Here is a 13,384-nt window from a genome sequence, read left to right as displayed (position 1 = left end):
GTGCCCGTCAGCTTACTTGCATCAGGCCCGTGCAACCATCACCCCTGTACCTGCTGACCTGCATTGGCTCCTGGTTAAGCAACTCCTTGATTTTAAAATTCACTTCCTTATTTTCAAATATCCCCAGAGCTTTGCCCCTTCCTATCTCTGTAACCTCCTCCAGTCCTACAACCCTTTGAGATATCAGTGTTCCTCTTGTTCTGGCCTCTTACACTTCCCCGATTTTAATTGCTCTACCATTGGGAGCTGTGCCTTCAGCGTCTGAGGCCTTAAGTTCTGGAATTCCCTCCCTAAAACTCTCGACCTCTTTACTTCATTTTCCTCTTTTAAAGATGTTCCTTAAAACCCAGCTCTTGGACCAAGCTTTTGGCCATCTGCCCTTATATTCTCTCATGTGCCCTGGTGTCAAATTTTGTTTGACACTTTCTTGTGATGCGCCTTGGAATGTTTTATAAGGGATCGCCCATTTAAGATGGAGATGAAGCGGAATTTCTTCTCTCAGAAAGTTGTGAATCTTTGGAATTCTCTACCCCAGAGAGCTGTGGAGGTTGAGTCATTGAATATATTCAAGGTTGAGATACAGATTTTTGAACTATAGGGGAGACGAGGGTTGTGGGGAACAGGCAGGAAAGTGGAGTTGATGCTAAGATCAGGTCAACCATAGTCTTATTGAATGGCGGAGCAGGCTCAAGAGGCCGTATGGCCTACTCCTGCTTCTGTTTCTTTATGTTCTTATTCACGATGTAAATGGTGCTATATAAATGCTAGTTGTTATTGAAAGGGAATAGAAGTTAACAAGTGGAATATCATTTGAACAAAAGGTAGAGGAGTTTTTAAAAAAATGAGACCTGGTGAGGTGGTTGTCATTATGGCCATGTGCTAGTCCAGCTTGGTTGCTTTGATAGTTATTTATCGTAACTAATAACTGCAAGGCCTTGCAAAAACATTCTCTTAGAAATGCAATATTAACAGTTTGTCACTTTAATTTATAGGCCTCACTTGAAAAATGCAGTCATAACTTTCAGCAACGATGTCAGAAGATTTGAAGAGGAGATTTGAATTCCAAAATTCAGTAATCCAGTCACAGGCATGATACTTCACCATTTTAGAAAATTATTTCTAAAAATAAATTTAGACACGTGATCACTATCGATTTAATATTTTAACTTTTGTACAGGCTGTGGGACATCTGATTGCTGCCGTGTTAAAAGAAAAGGGGCCATCATCTCTGATAAACTATTCTTCAGATCAGGTTTGTGTTCAGTGCCACGGTTAAGGTAGCTCAAGGCAATTTTAAACAATCACTAACATTTAATATATTTTCCAAAGTTCCTGATTCTTCCAATTACAAGTTACAAATATGAGAAAACTCTCACTGGGACCTGGGTGTTTTTGCATTGTCATTGAAACCAAACACAGAATTTCAAAGGAGCACTGTTCATTGCATCATTTCTCTTGCACTCCTGTGCTAATGCAGACTATGCTGTGTTTTGGACTTTAAATCTCATTTAAGGATAAACTCCAGTTTCCTCCTGGTAAACTTTGATAAGACCAAAGCCATCGTCCTTGGCCCTTGCCTTTGTTGACATACATTAACTCCTGGTCCTTCAATGCTTCCAATTTAAAATTTCATCCTGATGATTGAATCCATTCACTGCCTTATCCTTCCCTATCTCTGTAACCTCCTTCAGCCCTACAAACTTCTCAGAATTCTCAGTTGCTCCTACTTTGGCTTCTTGTGTGCCTCCCTCCACCCCACTTCATCTCAACATTCGTGGCCATGCCTTCTGTCATCTGGACCCCACACTCAGGAATTCCCTCCACACTCAGGAATTCCCTCGAACGCCCTCTGTTACTCAAAACCCAGCTCTTTGAGCTTGTTTTCACCCCTCACAGCTCCTCCTTTGGATCAATTTTTTTTTCTGATTATGCTTCTGTGAAAATGTCTTTCTACATTAATGGTACTATCTAAATGCAAGTTGTTGAATCTTCGTTGTCTTCTGTAATGGTAACTCATCTGGTCAGTATGATTTTTTTCTGTAATAAGAACAGAAAGTGCTGGAAATGCTCAGCAGGTCTGGCAGCATCTGTGGAGAGAGAAGCAGAGTTAACGTTGCAGGTCTGTGACCTTTCATCAGAACTGATTTTTTTCTGCACTGACCTGTGCTGGTTACCCAAGAATGGGGTTAAGAAAATGGACATAAAAAGCAAAACAACTCTAACTGCTGGTGGTAAACATTGAAAATTCTGTAATTACAGAATATCTGATCAGAGAAAGGGCAGGTTCACAGCTGCCAGTCTCTCATCAGAACTGAAAACTTAAGAATAAGCAAATCCCTTTATGGGACTGACTGAAAAAAGAGATGAAGAGAAGAACAAGCAGGTATCAGTCTGGAATACTGACTCCTGTCACAGAGGTAGTTGTTGAAATAAATGGCCAGCAAAATTAAAGGCTGTAAATGGTGAAAACTAGTAGACAATGATCAATTCGCTGAGGAAGTTAAAAAATTTTTGAAAGGAACTTGAGGTCTTTAAATAGCTGACGAAAGCAGCGTAAAGACATTCAAAAGCTATGACTCCAAAATGGAAGTTGGCAAACTGGAAGGTGGATATGAAACATGGCTATGAAAATGGGAGTGACTGCTTAGTCTGAAATGATTAAAGTTCATGTTCAAACCAAATGGTGCAGAATGCAAGAGAAAGATGAATACCATTTCTGAAACTTCCATTGAGCTTGGCGGTAACAGGGTGGGAGGCCAAAAATGGAAAGACTGGAGTAGGAATGGGACGGAATGGGTGTGACAATAGAATCATAGAAACTTACAGTGCAGAAGGAGACCATTCAGCCCATTGTGCCTGTGCTGGCTCTTGGAGCGGTCATAGGATGGAGATGTTAGGCAAAACAGTCATCCAATCTGCATTTCCCTTCCCTATTGTTGAGGAGACTGCAACATTAGCAATTAATATATTGTGGTGGATTGGAGGAAGTACATCTAAATAGCTGTCTCCTATAACAGGAGCATCTAGGTCCTGGACAGCGTTACAGAAGAGTTGAACAATTAGGTCTTGTATCTGCTGCAAACACAACATAGATGATGGTCATGACAAACACCAAAACATTTATTATAAATATACATTGAAAAATAATTTCACCTGATTTAATAACGTTCTCCACTAGTTTATTGATAGTCTCCTGATACTTGTACTGGAGTTGGCAACATAATTCAATTTGGCTGTGTTTGTCTGCTTTCCAGGTTTCCTTTCAGTTGGCTTAATTCTTTTGGTTTATCATTTGAGATGAAAGGAGAAAGCAGCTGTTGATGCCAGTACTGTGAATGTTGGGTGTTAAGGAAACAGGTCACTTTAGTATTTTTTCCTCTCTTTTTTTTCCCCACAGATTGAGTTTGTGGTTTGCTTAATACTAACTTGTTAATCATCCTTTTATGCAGTGAAGAATATTGTAGTGCCATCAATTTAGATATCTTTCTCTGGAAAGTGCCTACTTTCTGCCATCAATGACAGCGTGTGTGTGTTTAGGCTGGTTGTGAACTTTGTCTTTCCTGCTTCTACAAAGTTGCTGTTCAAAATCTCGAGACTGAGGTGGGGGAGACAAGTCCAACTGCTGTTAGTTTTAAATCAAGTTGAACAAATTAAATTAATCTGGAATTCACTGCCAGGAACTGTGGTGGTGGCAGATACCCCCAACTCATTTAAAAGGTACCTGGACATGCAGCTGAAGTACTGTAATCTACAAGGCTATGGACCAGGTGCTGGAAGGGGGGATTAAATTGGGTGGCTAGTTTTGTCAGTTGGCACAGACACGATGGACTGAATGGCCTCTTTTTGTGCAGTAGTTTTACTGTGGTTCTTTGGTTCTGTCAATGGTTTTACCCAGTCAATATTCAGTCTTGCCTCTGTGATCGCACTCTCACCCCTGAGTCAGAAGGTTCTAGGTTCAGTCCCCACTAGACAGTTTTGAGCAAATAATCTATGTTGATACTTCAGTGCAGCATTGAAAGAGTGCTGTTCTGTGGACATGCCATTTTTCTTTCAGATAGAAAATTAAACCAAGATCTCTCCTGCCTATTCAGGTGTGTGTAAAAGGTCATGTGGGACAATTTGAAAGCAAAGGAGAATTGTCCTGGCTACACTTATACCTCAATTAACTTAACAAAACATATTATGTGCCGGTTATTTCATTTCCATCTGTGGAATCTTGCTGTGTGAATTGGCTGCAGTGTTTCGTTATGACACCAGTGAATACACAACAGAAGAATTTCATTGGCTGTGAAATGCATTAGGACATCCTGATTTAAGAAAGGCATTATATTAATGCCATTTTTTCTTAGTCACTCCTCTCCTTCCCTGTGCAGGTAATTGTGCCCCATTTTTCATAAAGTAATTTTTGGCAACAAGAATAGAAGTGCACAATTTATACTGTGGGGTTGCAAGAAAGCTGAAGAAACTCTGCTTGACATTAAGATGGAAATGTGTGGAGCACAATATCCTTACTTCTTCCCATTAACAAATTCTTTGGACTTTTTTCTTCCTCGTTTGGCTTGAGTGCAATTTGCTCTTCATTACCTCCTTTGCAAATATTTGTGAAATTTTTATTTAAATATCAAGTAAAAACTGGAGCATTGTGCTCTGCGAAAGATGACATCGAAGCATGATTCCAGTGGGTGTGAGTTTTACTTTCATGTATTCATGGTTTGACAATTTATGATTTAATAGTAACTGGCATGTTACGATGCAGCTCACAAACATACTGGTGCTGCTTTTTACTGGGGTCCCTGTCCCTAAGCAATGTACTGGCTTTGGAACATTAGATAAATCATTATCATGCCCTTGTCAAATCCCCAGCACAGGGCAAGGCAGGTAGTTGCTGTGCTTTGCGCCTTCTGGCTGCTGTTGGAAAACAGCAGTCAGAAGGCCTCCACATCTGGATTCAATAGATTCCTGCAAATAGGGCCCCTTACTATTTTCGGCTGCCCCTCCTTAGCTGCCTGGATCCTCAAACCCTCCAGTCTGAGAGAGTCGTGGGTGTAAGGCCCAATGTCATCTTCCTTTAGTAACCGAACTGGCCAGGAAGCTAAAGTAGGAAGTCTGGGAATTCCATTACAATCACATTTAAATAGAAATGTTGGGCTTGTACGTATTGTGAGCCTAGGGCTCAGGCAAGCCCCTTGGGAGGTCCTCGAAATCCTAGGACTATGTAAAGGGGCTGAAACCTCATGTCACAGGTATCTGCCCCCTTTTTCCTGACCTTTTGCACCTGGGGAATAGGTCTTCCATGGAAGAGAAGGTCACAAAAATCAGCCCCACAAATGTTTTGTGAAATTGTTCCATTCTATAAAATGGTCAATGTTGGAAGTTTTTGAAAATGATATGAACGCACTAACAGACTTTCTGAGCATTTTCTGAAAATCTGAATAAGTTTATATTTATGATTTTACTTTTCAGGAAATTGTTAATGTTAATTAAGGGAACAAGATTAATTAAACATTAAGTGCAGTCTCAATTTCCTTGCTTATCTGATAAAAACTGTTTAGCTAGAATGCTGGAGTGATAAGCCAGGCATTTTAATTGACCATTGTGATACAGTTCTTATCGTAATTATTTTTTCCAGAGCCCTGCATTGAACTTGTTGTGGGAGAAGTGCTGCAGTGACAATGTGGTGGTTCGGACAGCCTGCTGTGAAGCATTGGTTGCACTTGTTGCACAGAACCATGCTGATTTTAATTATGTGCTCAATGGAATTTTGAATCTAATTCCCTCTGCCAGGTACCAGAAATCATTAAGTGAGCTTTAGGTAACCTTTTTGTTGGACTGGGACATTTCAATTGCTTTCATGGATAATATCCTTTGTCATAGCATTGCATTTGACTGTAAAAGCTTATAATCCACGTAAATCCACATTCACGACTCATGTGAGTTTGGAAAGGCGCTTAGTCTATTGTGTGCAAAAAAAAAAAAGCTGTGGATGAGGATAACGTTTGGAAGAGTATAAGATGCTTGCATTTCACCCAACCCCTTATATCAGTTTTAAGCAGATTTAGGGAGAGATTGACCTTGGAGAACTGACACTTGGCCATCTTGCCTTGAAGTAATTTGTCTTACATAGGCTATTTTCTGTCATACTAGTTGATTGGGAGTTACTGAGAAATGTATACCCTGATTGACTTTGCAGTTGGAGGAAGAACCTTTGAAAGGTTCACATGACCCATGGACTGGTTGGATACTCCAGGTTTTGAAGCCATGACCCTGGCAACATGATATAGCAGCTGTGCACATTTGACTACTTCATGGGAGCTCTGGGTTCTCATCTGTATCTGTGCAAGAGGATGCCAATAACGGTGCCTATTTTTTTCTTTTTTAAGGAGGGAATGGAAACATTTGTGGGGTGAAACTTAACAGTTTTTTGAAAATATAGAACTGTTGCCCAGTGGACTAGCAAGTGTGAAGGGGGTTATGGCCAAACCGCCAAATTCAAGTTTACTCGTCACATATCCAAAAATAGATCTACTGACTGAAGTTTTTTTTTCAGAATCAGCTGCAGATTTATTTTATTTGCAGTATTGTTACTTCAGAGTTAAGAACACAACAAAAGCCAAAGAATGCAAAATGGTTATCCCTCCAGTACATCAACTCACCTAATCTAGCATCCAACGATAGCTTGCATTGGCCTCAAGTCTTTATTTCCAATTCCTTATCTGGTAGATCATTCCAAGTGTTTATTTCTCTTTTAAATTAAAAAAAAAATACTCTTCATTGATTCACTTGTCGTCCTCTTCTACTGACCTGACTTTCAAAATAATATTCTGAGTTTGCCTTTTTGATGCCATTTAATACTTTATATGCATTATTGAAGTCGCCTTTACATACTTTTTATAAGGCTCCTTCTCTAGACTGTAAGCTTTGCTAATATTTTCTTATAGGCTCATCTAGTTTACCGATCAGGTGATTTTTGTTGTACTGTCTGCACACTTCCCAATACATGTATTCAGCAACCAGAATTACGCACAATATTCCAAGTGCAGTTTAGGCTGTTACTTCACCTTGAGTTAGCTGTTGTTGAGTTTAGGAAGGCCTGTTTAATACTTAAAACCTGAGCTAGAATAAGTGTAATGTCAAGTTTACAAAGGAAAGAAATTGCTGCTAAGAAGGATTTGGGTTGTGATTATGAGAGGGGAATGATTTGTGTTTGGGCAATAGGTTATTAAAATTTAGATCCAAGCAGTACATTGATGTATCCAGACTCGAGGAGGCATTACTTTTTTTTCTGTGCATCAAAATGAGGGATGTTAGGTTTTGAAACCATGACCATGACAACATGATATAGCAGCTGTGCTGATTTGAAATGGAATTCTTCTCATTACGAACACCTAGGCCCTGATATTTATCGGGAGGTGGGGAAAGAGCAGGTGCATGTCAGCAGCCAGGAAACCTGGAAATACTGGGAAGGCACAGGTCCTGAGTGTGGGAAAGGAGAGATCGCAGCAGTAGGTTTGCTTCAGGGGCCAGGTGAAGCACTCAAGCCCCTCCTCGCCCATAAGCAGTGCTGGAAAAGCACTTAACTGCTGGATCAGGCAGCTCCCGCCTCCTTTCAGCTGCTGAGTTTCCCGAGCCATGGGAAACTCAGCCCACAGCTGGATTTAAATGGCTGCCAAAATTTGAGGAATGGCATCTCACTTCAATATTCTTTTTACCGAACAGCTTTTCCAGAGTAGGTTGCTCAGATGCCATTAAACCCGCTGCAGTTAAACCGGAAGTCGGTGTGTTTCCTGCGGGTTTCACATTGAAAAAAAATGTAATATTTGTAATAAACCCTCTCCCCCTCATCTTGGGAGGATTGAAACTCTCCCCTAGTGTCACATTCCCACATCCAATTAAGCTTGTGGGTGCAGAGTAAAAGAATAAAGCGCTCTACTTTGCTCTGACAATGTGTTCAGACGCAATGGCAAAAGAACATTCCCTACTGCACCAATGTGACATTTCTTCCATTTCCTACCTTGACATTCCTGTGCACCCTCCAAGTGAGATTGCCAGCTGATGCTAAGTTAGGGACAGTTTCAGGCTGTAGGCCCATGTCCACTGCAAACTGAATTAGGACACAATGCACTTCACAGCAGATAGACCAAGTCTCTGGGCTGGACTGGAACCCAGATCCTGGAGGTCAATAACTACTGTATAATTTAGTCCCCAGAAGGAGTCTTTCACTTTATTGGGGGAAATATCACTGGAGAGATTGTATTGACATCCCAACCTTCCATATCTGACACTGTACCACACTACTTGAAGTACCACGATGATGCAACACTACATGACTCTTGCTATAAGGAATCTTTTGAGTATCTTTCCCAAACCCTTTTTATTCAAAAAAAGTTTTGGTCAATGTTTTCTTATAAATATAATTCATTATTGTTTTCAATTTTGGATTCTTTCCTTAGTTACTGGATCCCTAGACTGTGTAATTATTTATATAAATGAGACAGATGATCAGTTACCAGTTAGGTCATTGTTTGGTCCATCTGACAGCAGTGTTAAAACTTACTTGAAGATCACCTGGAGAATTCCCTATGCCAGACTGCTTTTTGGGTAATCATTACTGCAGAAAGTGCTGACACTAGATTTCTGTCCGGAAGTACACCATGGTAATTGGTGAAAGCAAAATCATTTAAGCTTTTTTAAAGCAGTTAAAAATCTAGCACCATATGTTTATGCACTGGAAAAATACTGATTGTAATCAGAAAGTACCTTCTGATTTCATCACAGTGTACAGGGGAAATCTCCCAGTATTTGGAAATGTCCTTGTAAATAAACTATGTCTCTCCCCAAAGGCCTTTATGTGTAAAATAGGCTTCCTCGGGCTTGAAGTCTCAGAGTCTGTCTCCACTCATGCTTTCCAATTTGATAGTTCCCTGGTACCACAATAAAGAATTTAAATTTTGTTGCAGATATAATGTTTGAAATGCTAATTTTCCTTTAACAGTGTAACATGGAATAACACCAGTTTTCTTTTCCAGAAATGTCCAAGGGTTGATTAGAAGTATTGGTAAATTTCTACAGATGCAAACAATGGGAACTGAACAAAGTAAAAAAATGGCATATTCATGCCCCTATGCCATCAGGTAAATCTTGGATTACAAAATATTTATAGTTTGGTGTATTGCATTATTTCCCTACCATCCTGAGCTCTGTAGCCTTTAAGATATGTCAACAGTCATGAAATCATTAAATCTTCACATAGCCTAGGATCTGAATTCAGCTTAAATTGATGGTATGTTTTCTCTCTGCTATCTATAAAGTCTTCACTTGAACCAATTTTAGGCACAGTCAATCCAATTCCCAATGGTTGTGGGCCCACAGCATAAAACTGCCCAAAACCCGATCATTCTTCTAAATTGCCAGTTTCACTTAGTCAGTGTGCACTCTGAGGTTGATAGACAAATAGGGCGGCGCAGTGGTTAGCACCGCAGCCTCGCAGCTCCAGCGACCTGGGTTCAATTCTGCTTACTGCCTGTGTGGAGTTTACAAGTTCTCCCTGTGACCGCGTGGGTTTTCTCCGGGTGCTCCGGTTTCCTCCCACAGCCAAAGACTTGCAGGTTGATAGGTAAATTGGCCGTTATAAATTGCCCCTAGTATGGGAAGGTGGGGATGTGAGAGGGTAATGGGATTAATGTAGGATTAGTATAAATGGGTGGTTGATGGTCAGCACAGACTCGGTGGGCCGAAGGGCCTGTTTCAGTGCTGTATCTCTAAATAAAAAAAATAGATTTTGCATTTGATATGGTGGGTTAATTTCATTAGCAGGGCAGCAATTACATTTCCACTGCAATTGCTGTGATAAATACTTAGACCGGAATTTTACGGTCCCCCAATGAGCGGGCTGATGACGGAGGGGGCTGCTGCTGACTCCCATCTTGCCCCCGCTGCAACTTTACGTGTGGCGGCGGGCAAGAAACGGCCAGCCTGCCCGGGCTAATCAGGGCCCTTAAGTGGCCAATTACCTGCCACTTCAGGGTTTCCTCCCATCACCGCGGGTATTTTATACCCTTGGCAGCAAAATGACAAAGGCCCCAAGTACCCCAACTGGTAAAACCAGGCAGGCTGTTGTGGGGGGGGGGTGGGCCTTCCTGATCGGGCACCCTGTGCCCCACGGAAGGGTGCCCCGGAAGCTCCAACCTCCCACAACGCACAACATTCCTCCCTTCCCGGACAGATGAACCCCTTTGCCTTCCTGGGGCCTGGCCAGTTGTACCCTGCGAGGCCCTAAAAACTTAGCTGAGTGCCTGGGCCGTCCTTACCGTTGCCTCCAGTGGCTGGGTGTAGTCCCAGCAGTGACCACTGCTCCTGGTGACGCTGCTGGGACTAAGAGCTACCGGCCCGCTGATTGGCCGGCAGCTCCCTTCGGCGAGACTTCCTGCCTCAAGGAAGGCCTAAGTCTTCCCCATTGCTCTTTCCCCATATTTCCTATATTCCCCATATTTCTGTAAATTTTTCTTTGTCAAGTATTTACCCAATTTCCTTTTGGAAGTTATTACTGACTCTGCTTCCGTCACCCTTTTCAGGGAATGCATTCCAGATCACAGGAACTCACTGCTTTGTTACTGGAAACAGTTTCTTCTGATTTACTCTATAAAAATGGTTCAGGATTTTTGAACACCTCTGTCAAATCTCCCATTAACAGTGTGAAGGTGGTGCACCACGAGGTTGGATATGCCAGGTGACCAATAGCGGGAATGTGGAGACGGGTGGTTGAAGATGGGAAGTCATATACTGAAAACTCCTGAAATATGTTTGACCAGAGTTGGCAACTCTAGTCATCACAATTAAATCCAATTGGAAATGGTGTTTTCTCTCACAAACTTGTCAAGTTTCCTTTTAAAAGACTACAGTGCTTCCATGCTCATTGCATTTCTTGGCAATTTATTCCAAAGGGTCATAAGGTCATAAGAACTAGGGGCAGGAGTAGGCAAATCAGCCCCTCTAGCCTGCTCCGCCATTCAATATGATCATGGCTGATCTCATCTCGGCCTCAACTCCACTTCCCTGCCCGTTCTCCATAACCCTTCAACCCATTACTAATTAAAAATCTGTCTATCTCCTCAAATTTACTCAATGTCCCGGCATCCACTGCACTCTGGGGTAGTGAATTCCACAGACTCACGACCCTTTGAGAGAAGTAATTTCTCCTCCTCTCTGTCTTAAGTCTGCTACCCCTTATCCGAAAACTTATCCTAATGACTCTAGCAATACTTCCTGACAGCTAACTTAAATCTTTTCCTACAAATTGTTTAGGAATATTCTGTATTCCTACCATCCCAATCTGTTTCACATAACCTATCTAACTGGACTACATCCAATCTTCTCGTTTAAAAAAAAACTTGAACCATATCTCCCCCCTCACCTCCGCCCCCCCCCCCTCCCAAGACTGCATTTCTCTGAAGTAAATAATCCTAAATCTTGGAGCCTACCCTCATAACTGACAGCTGTATGATTTGGTATCATCCTACCCCACCCTGCCATTTTCTCTCCATAGCCCTGACATCTTTCGATATTTAAAAAAGAAAAGAGTTAACAAAGTGAACGTTGTTCCTGTAGAAAGTGAGTCTGGGGAATTAATATTGGATAATAAGGAGATGGCAGATGAATTGAGCAGATATTTTGCATTGGTCTTCACTATTGAGGATATAAGTAACATCCCAGTATTAGCTGTAAGTCAGGAAATGGAAGGGAAGGAGGAACTGAAGAAAATTACTATCACCAGGGCAGTGGTACTGAACAAGTTGTTGGAGCTGCGGGCTGACAAGTCCCCTGGTGCTGATGAACTTCATCCCAGGGTGTTAAAAGAAGTGGCTGGTGAGAAGGTCCATGCATTGGTTTTGATTTTCCAAAATTCCCTAGGTTCAGGGAAGGTTCCGTTAGATTGGAAAATAGTGAATATAACTCCTTTATTCAAAAAGGGAGGGAGAAAGCAGGAAACTGCAGGTCAGTTAGCTTAACATCTGTCTTGGGGAAATTGTTAGAAGCTATTATTAAAGACATTATAGCAGGGCATTTAGAAAAATTCAAGGTAATCAGGCAGAGTCAACATGGTTTTGTGAAAGGGAAATCATGCTTAACCAATTTATTGGAGTTCTTTGAGAGAGTTAGATGTGCTGTGGATAAAGGGGAACTGTTAAGATTTCCAGAAAGCATTTGATAAGGTGCCACATCAAAGCTTATTGCAGAAAATAAAAACTCATGGTGTAGGGGGTGTAACATATTGGCATGGATAGAAGATTGGCTAGCTAACAGGAAACAGAAAGTAGGCATAAATGGGTCATTTTCTCGTTGGCAAGATGTAACGAGTGGTGTGCCACAAGGATCTGTGCTGGGCCTCAACTTTTTTCAATTTATATAAATGACTTGGTTGAAGGGACCGAAGGTATGTTTGCTAAATTTGCTGATGACACAAAGATTGGTAGGAAAGTAACTTGTGAAGAGGATATAAGGGGGCTACAAAGGAATTTAGATACGTTAAGTGAGTGGGCAAAGATCTGGCAAATGGAGTATAATGTGGGAAAGTGTAAAATTGTCCACTTCAGGAAGAATAAAAAAGAAACTTATTATGTAAATGGTGAGAGATTGTAGAGCTCTGAGGTGCAGAGAGATCTAGGTGTCCTAGTGCATGAGTCGCAAAATGTTAGTATGCAAGTACAGCACGTAATTAGGAAAGTTAATAGAATGTTATTGTTTATCGCGAGGGGAATTGAATACAAAAGTAGGGAGGTTATGCTTCAGCTATACAGGGCATTGGTGAGACCACATCTGAGTACTGTGTACAGTACTGGTTTCCTTATTTAAGGAAGGATGTAAATGCATTGGAGGCAGTACAGACAAGGTTTATTCGACTAATACCTGGAATGGGCAGGCTGTCTTATGAGGAAAGATTGGACAGGCTAGGCTTGTATACACTGGAGTTTAGAAGAGTAAGTGGCGACTTGATTGAAATATATAAGTTCCTGAGGGGTCTTGACAAGGTGGATGTGGAAAGGATGTTTCCCCTTGTGGGAGAATCTAGAACTAGGGGTCACTGCTTAAAAATAAGGGGTCACCTATTTAAGATAGAGATGAGGAGAAATATTTTCTCAGAGGGTTGTGAGTCTTCGGAATTCTCTTCCTCGAGAGGCAGTGGAAGCAGAGTCTTTGAATATTTTTAAGGCAGAGGTCGATAGATTCTTGATGAGTAAGGGGGTGGAAAGTTATCAGGGGTAGGTGGAAATGTGGAGAAATCAGTTCAGCGATAAACTTATTGAATGGTGGAGTGGGGCCGAGTGGTCAACTCCTGCTCCTAATTCATATGTTCATATATACATCACCACGAGGGGCTACCAAGACT

At 41.5% G+C, this 13,384-nt stretch overlaps 1 protein-coding gene across 11 annotated transcripts in view; it reads left to right on the top strand.

The window, feature by feature from the left end:
• focad (focadhesin) overlaps positions 1-13,384 on the top strand; it is a 268,225-nt gene that overhangs the window by 43,407 nt on the left and 211,434 nt on the right. For all 11 annotated transcript variants that reach the window (XM_068030258.1, XM_068030260.1, XM_068030265.1 and 8 more), the window contains 4 exons: positions 993-1,087; positions 1,178-1,252; positions 5,630-5,784; positions 9,027-9,131. In XM_068030258.1, the coding sequence (XP_067886359.1) occupies positions 1,031-1,087; positions 1,178-1,252; positions 5,630-5,784; positions 9,027-9,131 (392 nt within the window). In that variant the 5' untranslated portion in view covers positions 993-1,030. The remainder of the gene's footprint in view (positions 1-992; positions 1,088-1,177; positions 1,253-5,629; positions 5,785-9,026; positions 9,132-13,384) is intronic.

This window comes from Heterodontus francisci, chromosome 4 (genome assembly GCF_036365525.1).
Source record: "Heterodontus francisci isolate sHetFra1 chromosome 4, sHetFra1.hap1, whole genome shotgun sequence".
Lineage (NCBI taxonomy): Eukaryota > Metazoa > Chordata > Chondrichthyes > Heterodontiformes > Heterodontidae > Heterodontus > Heterodontus francisci.
Note: the sequence above shows the minus strand (reverse complement) of the source record. Positions and strands in the feature narration are given on the sequence as shown.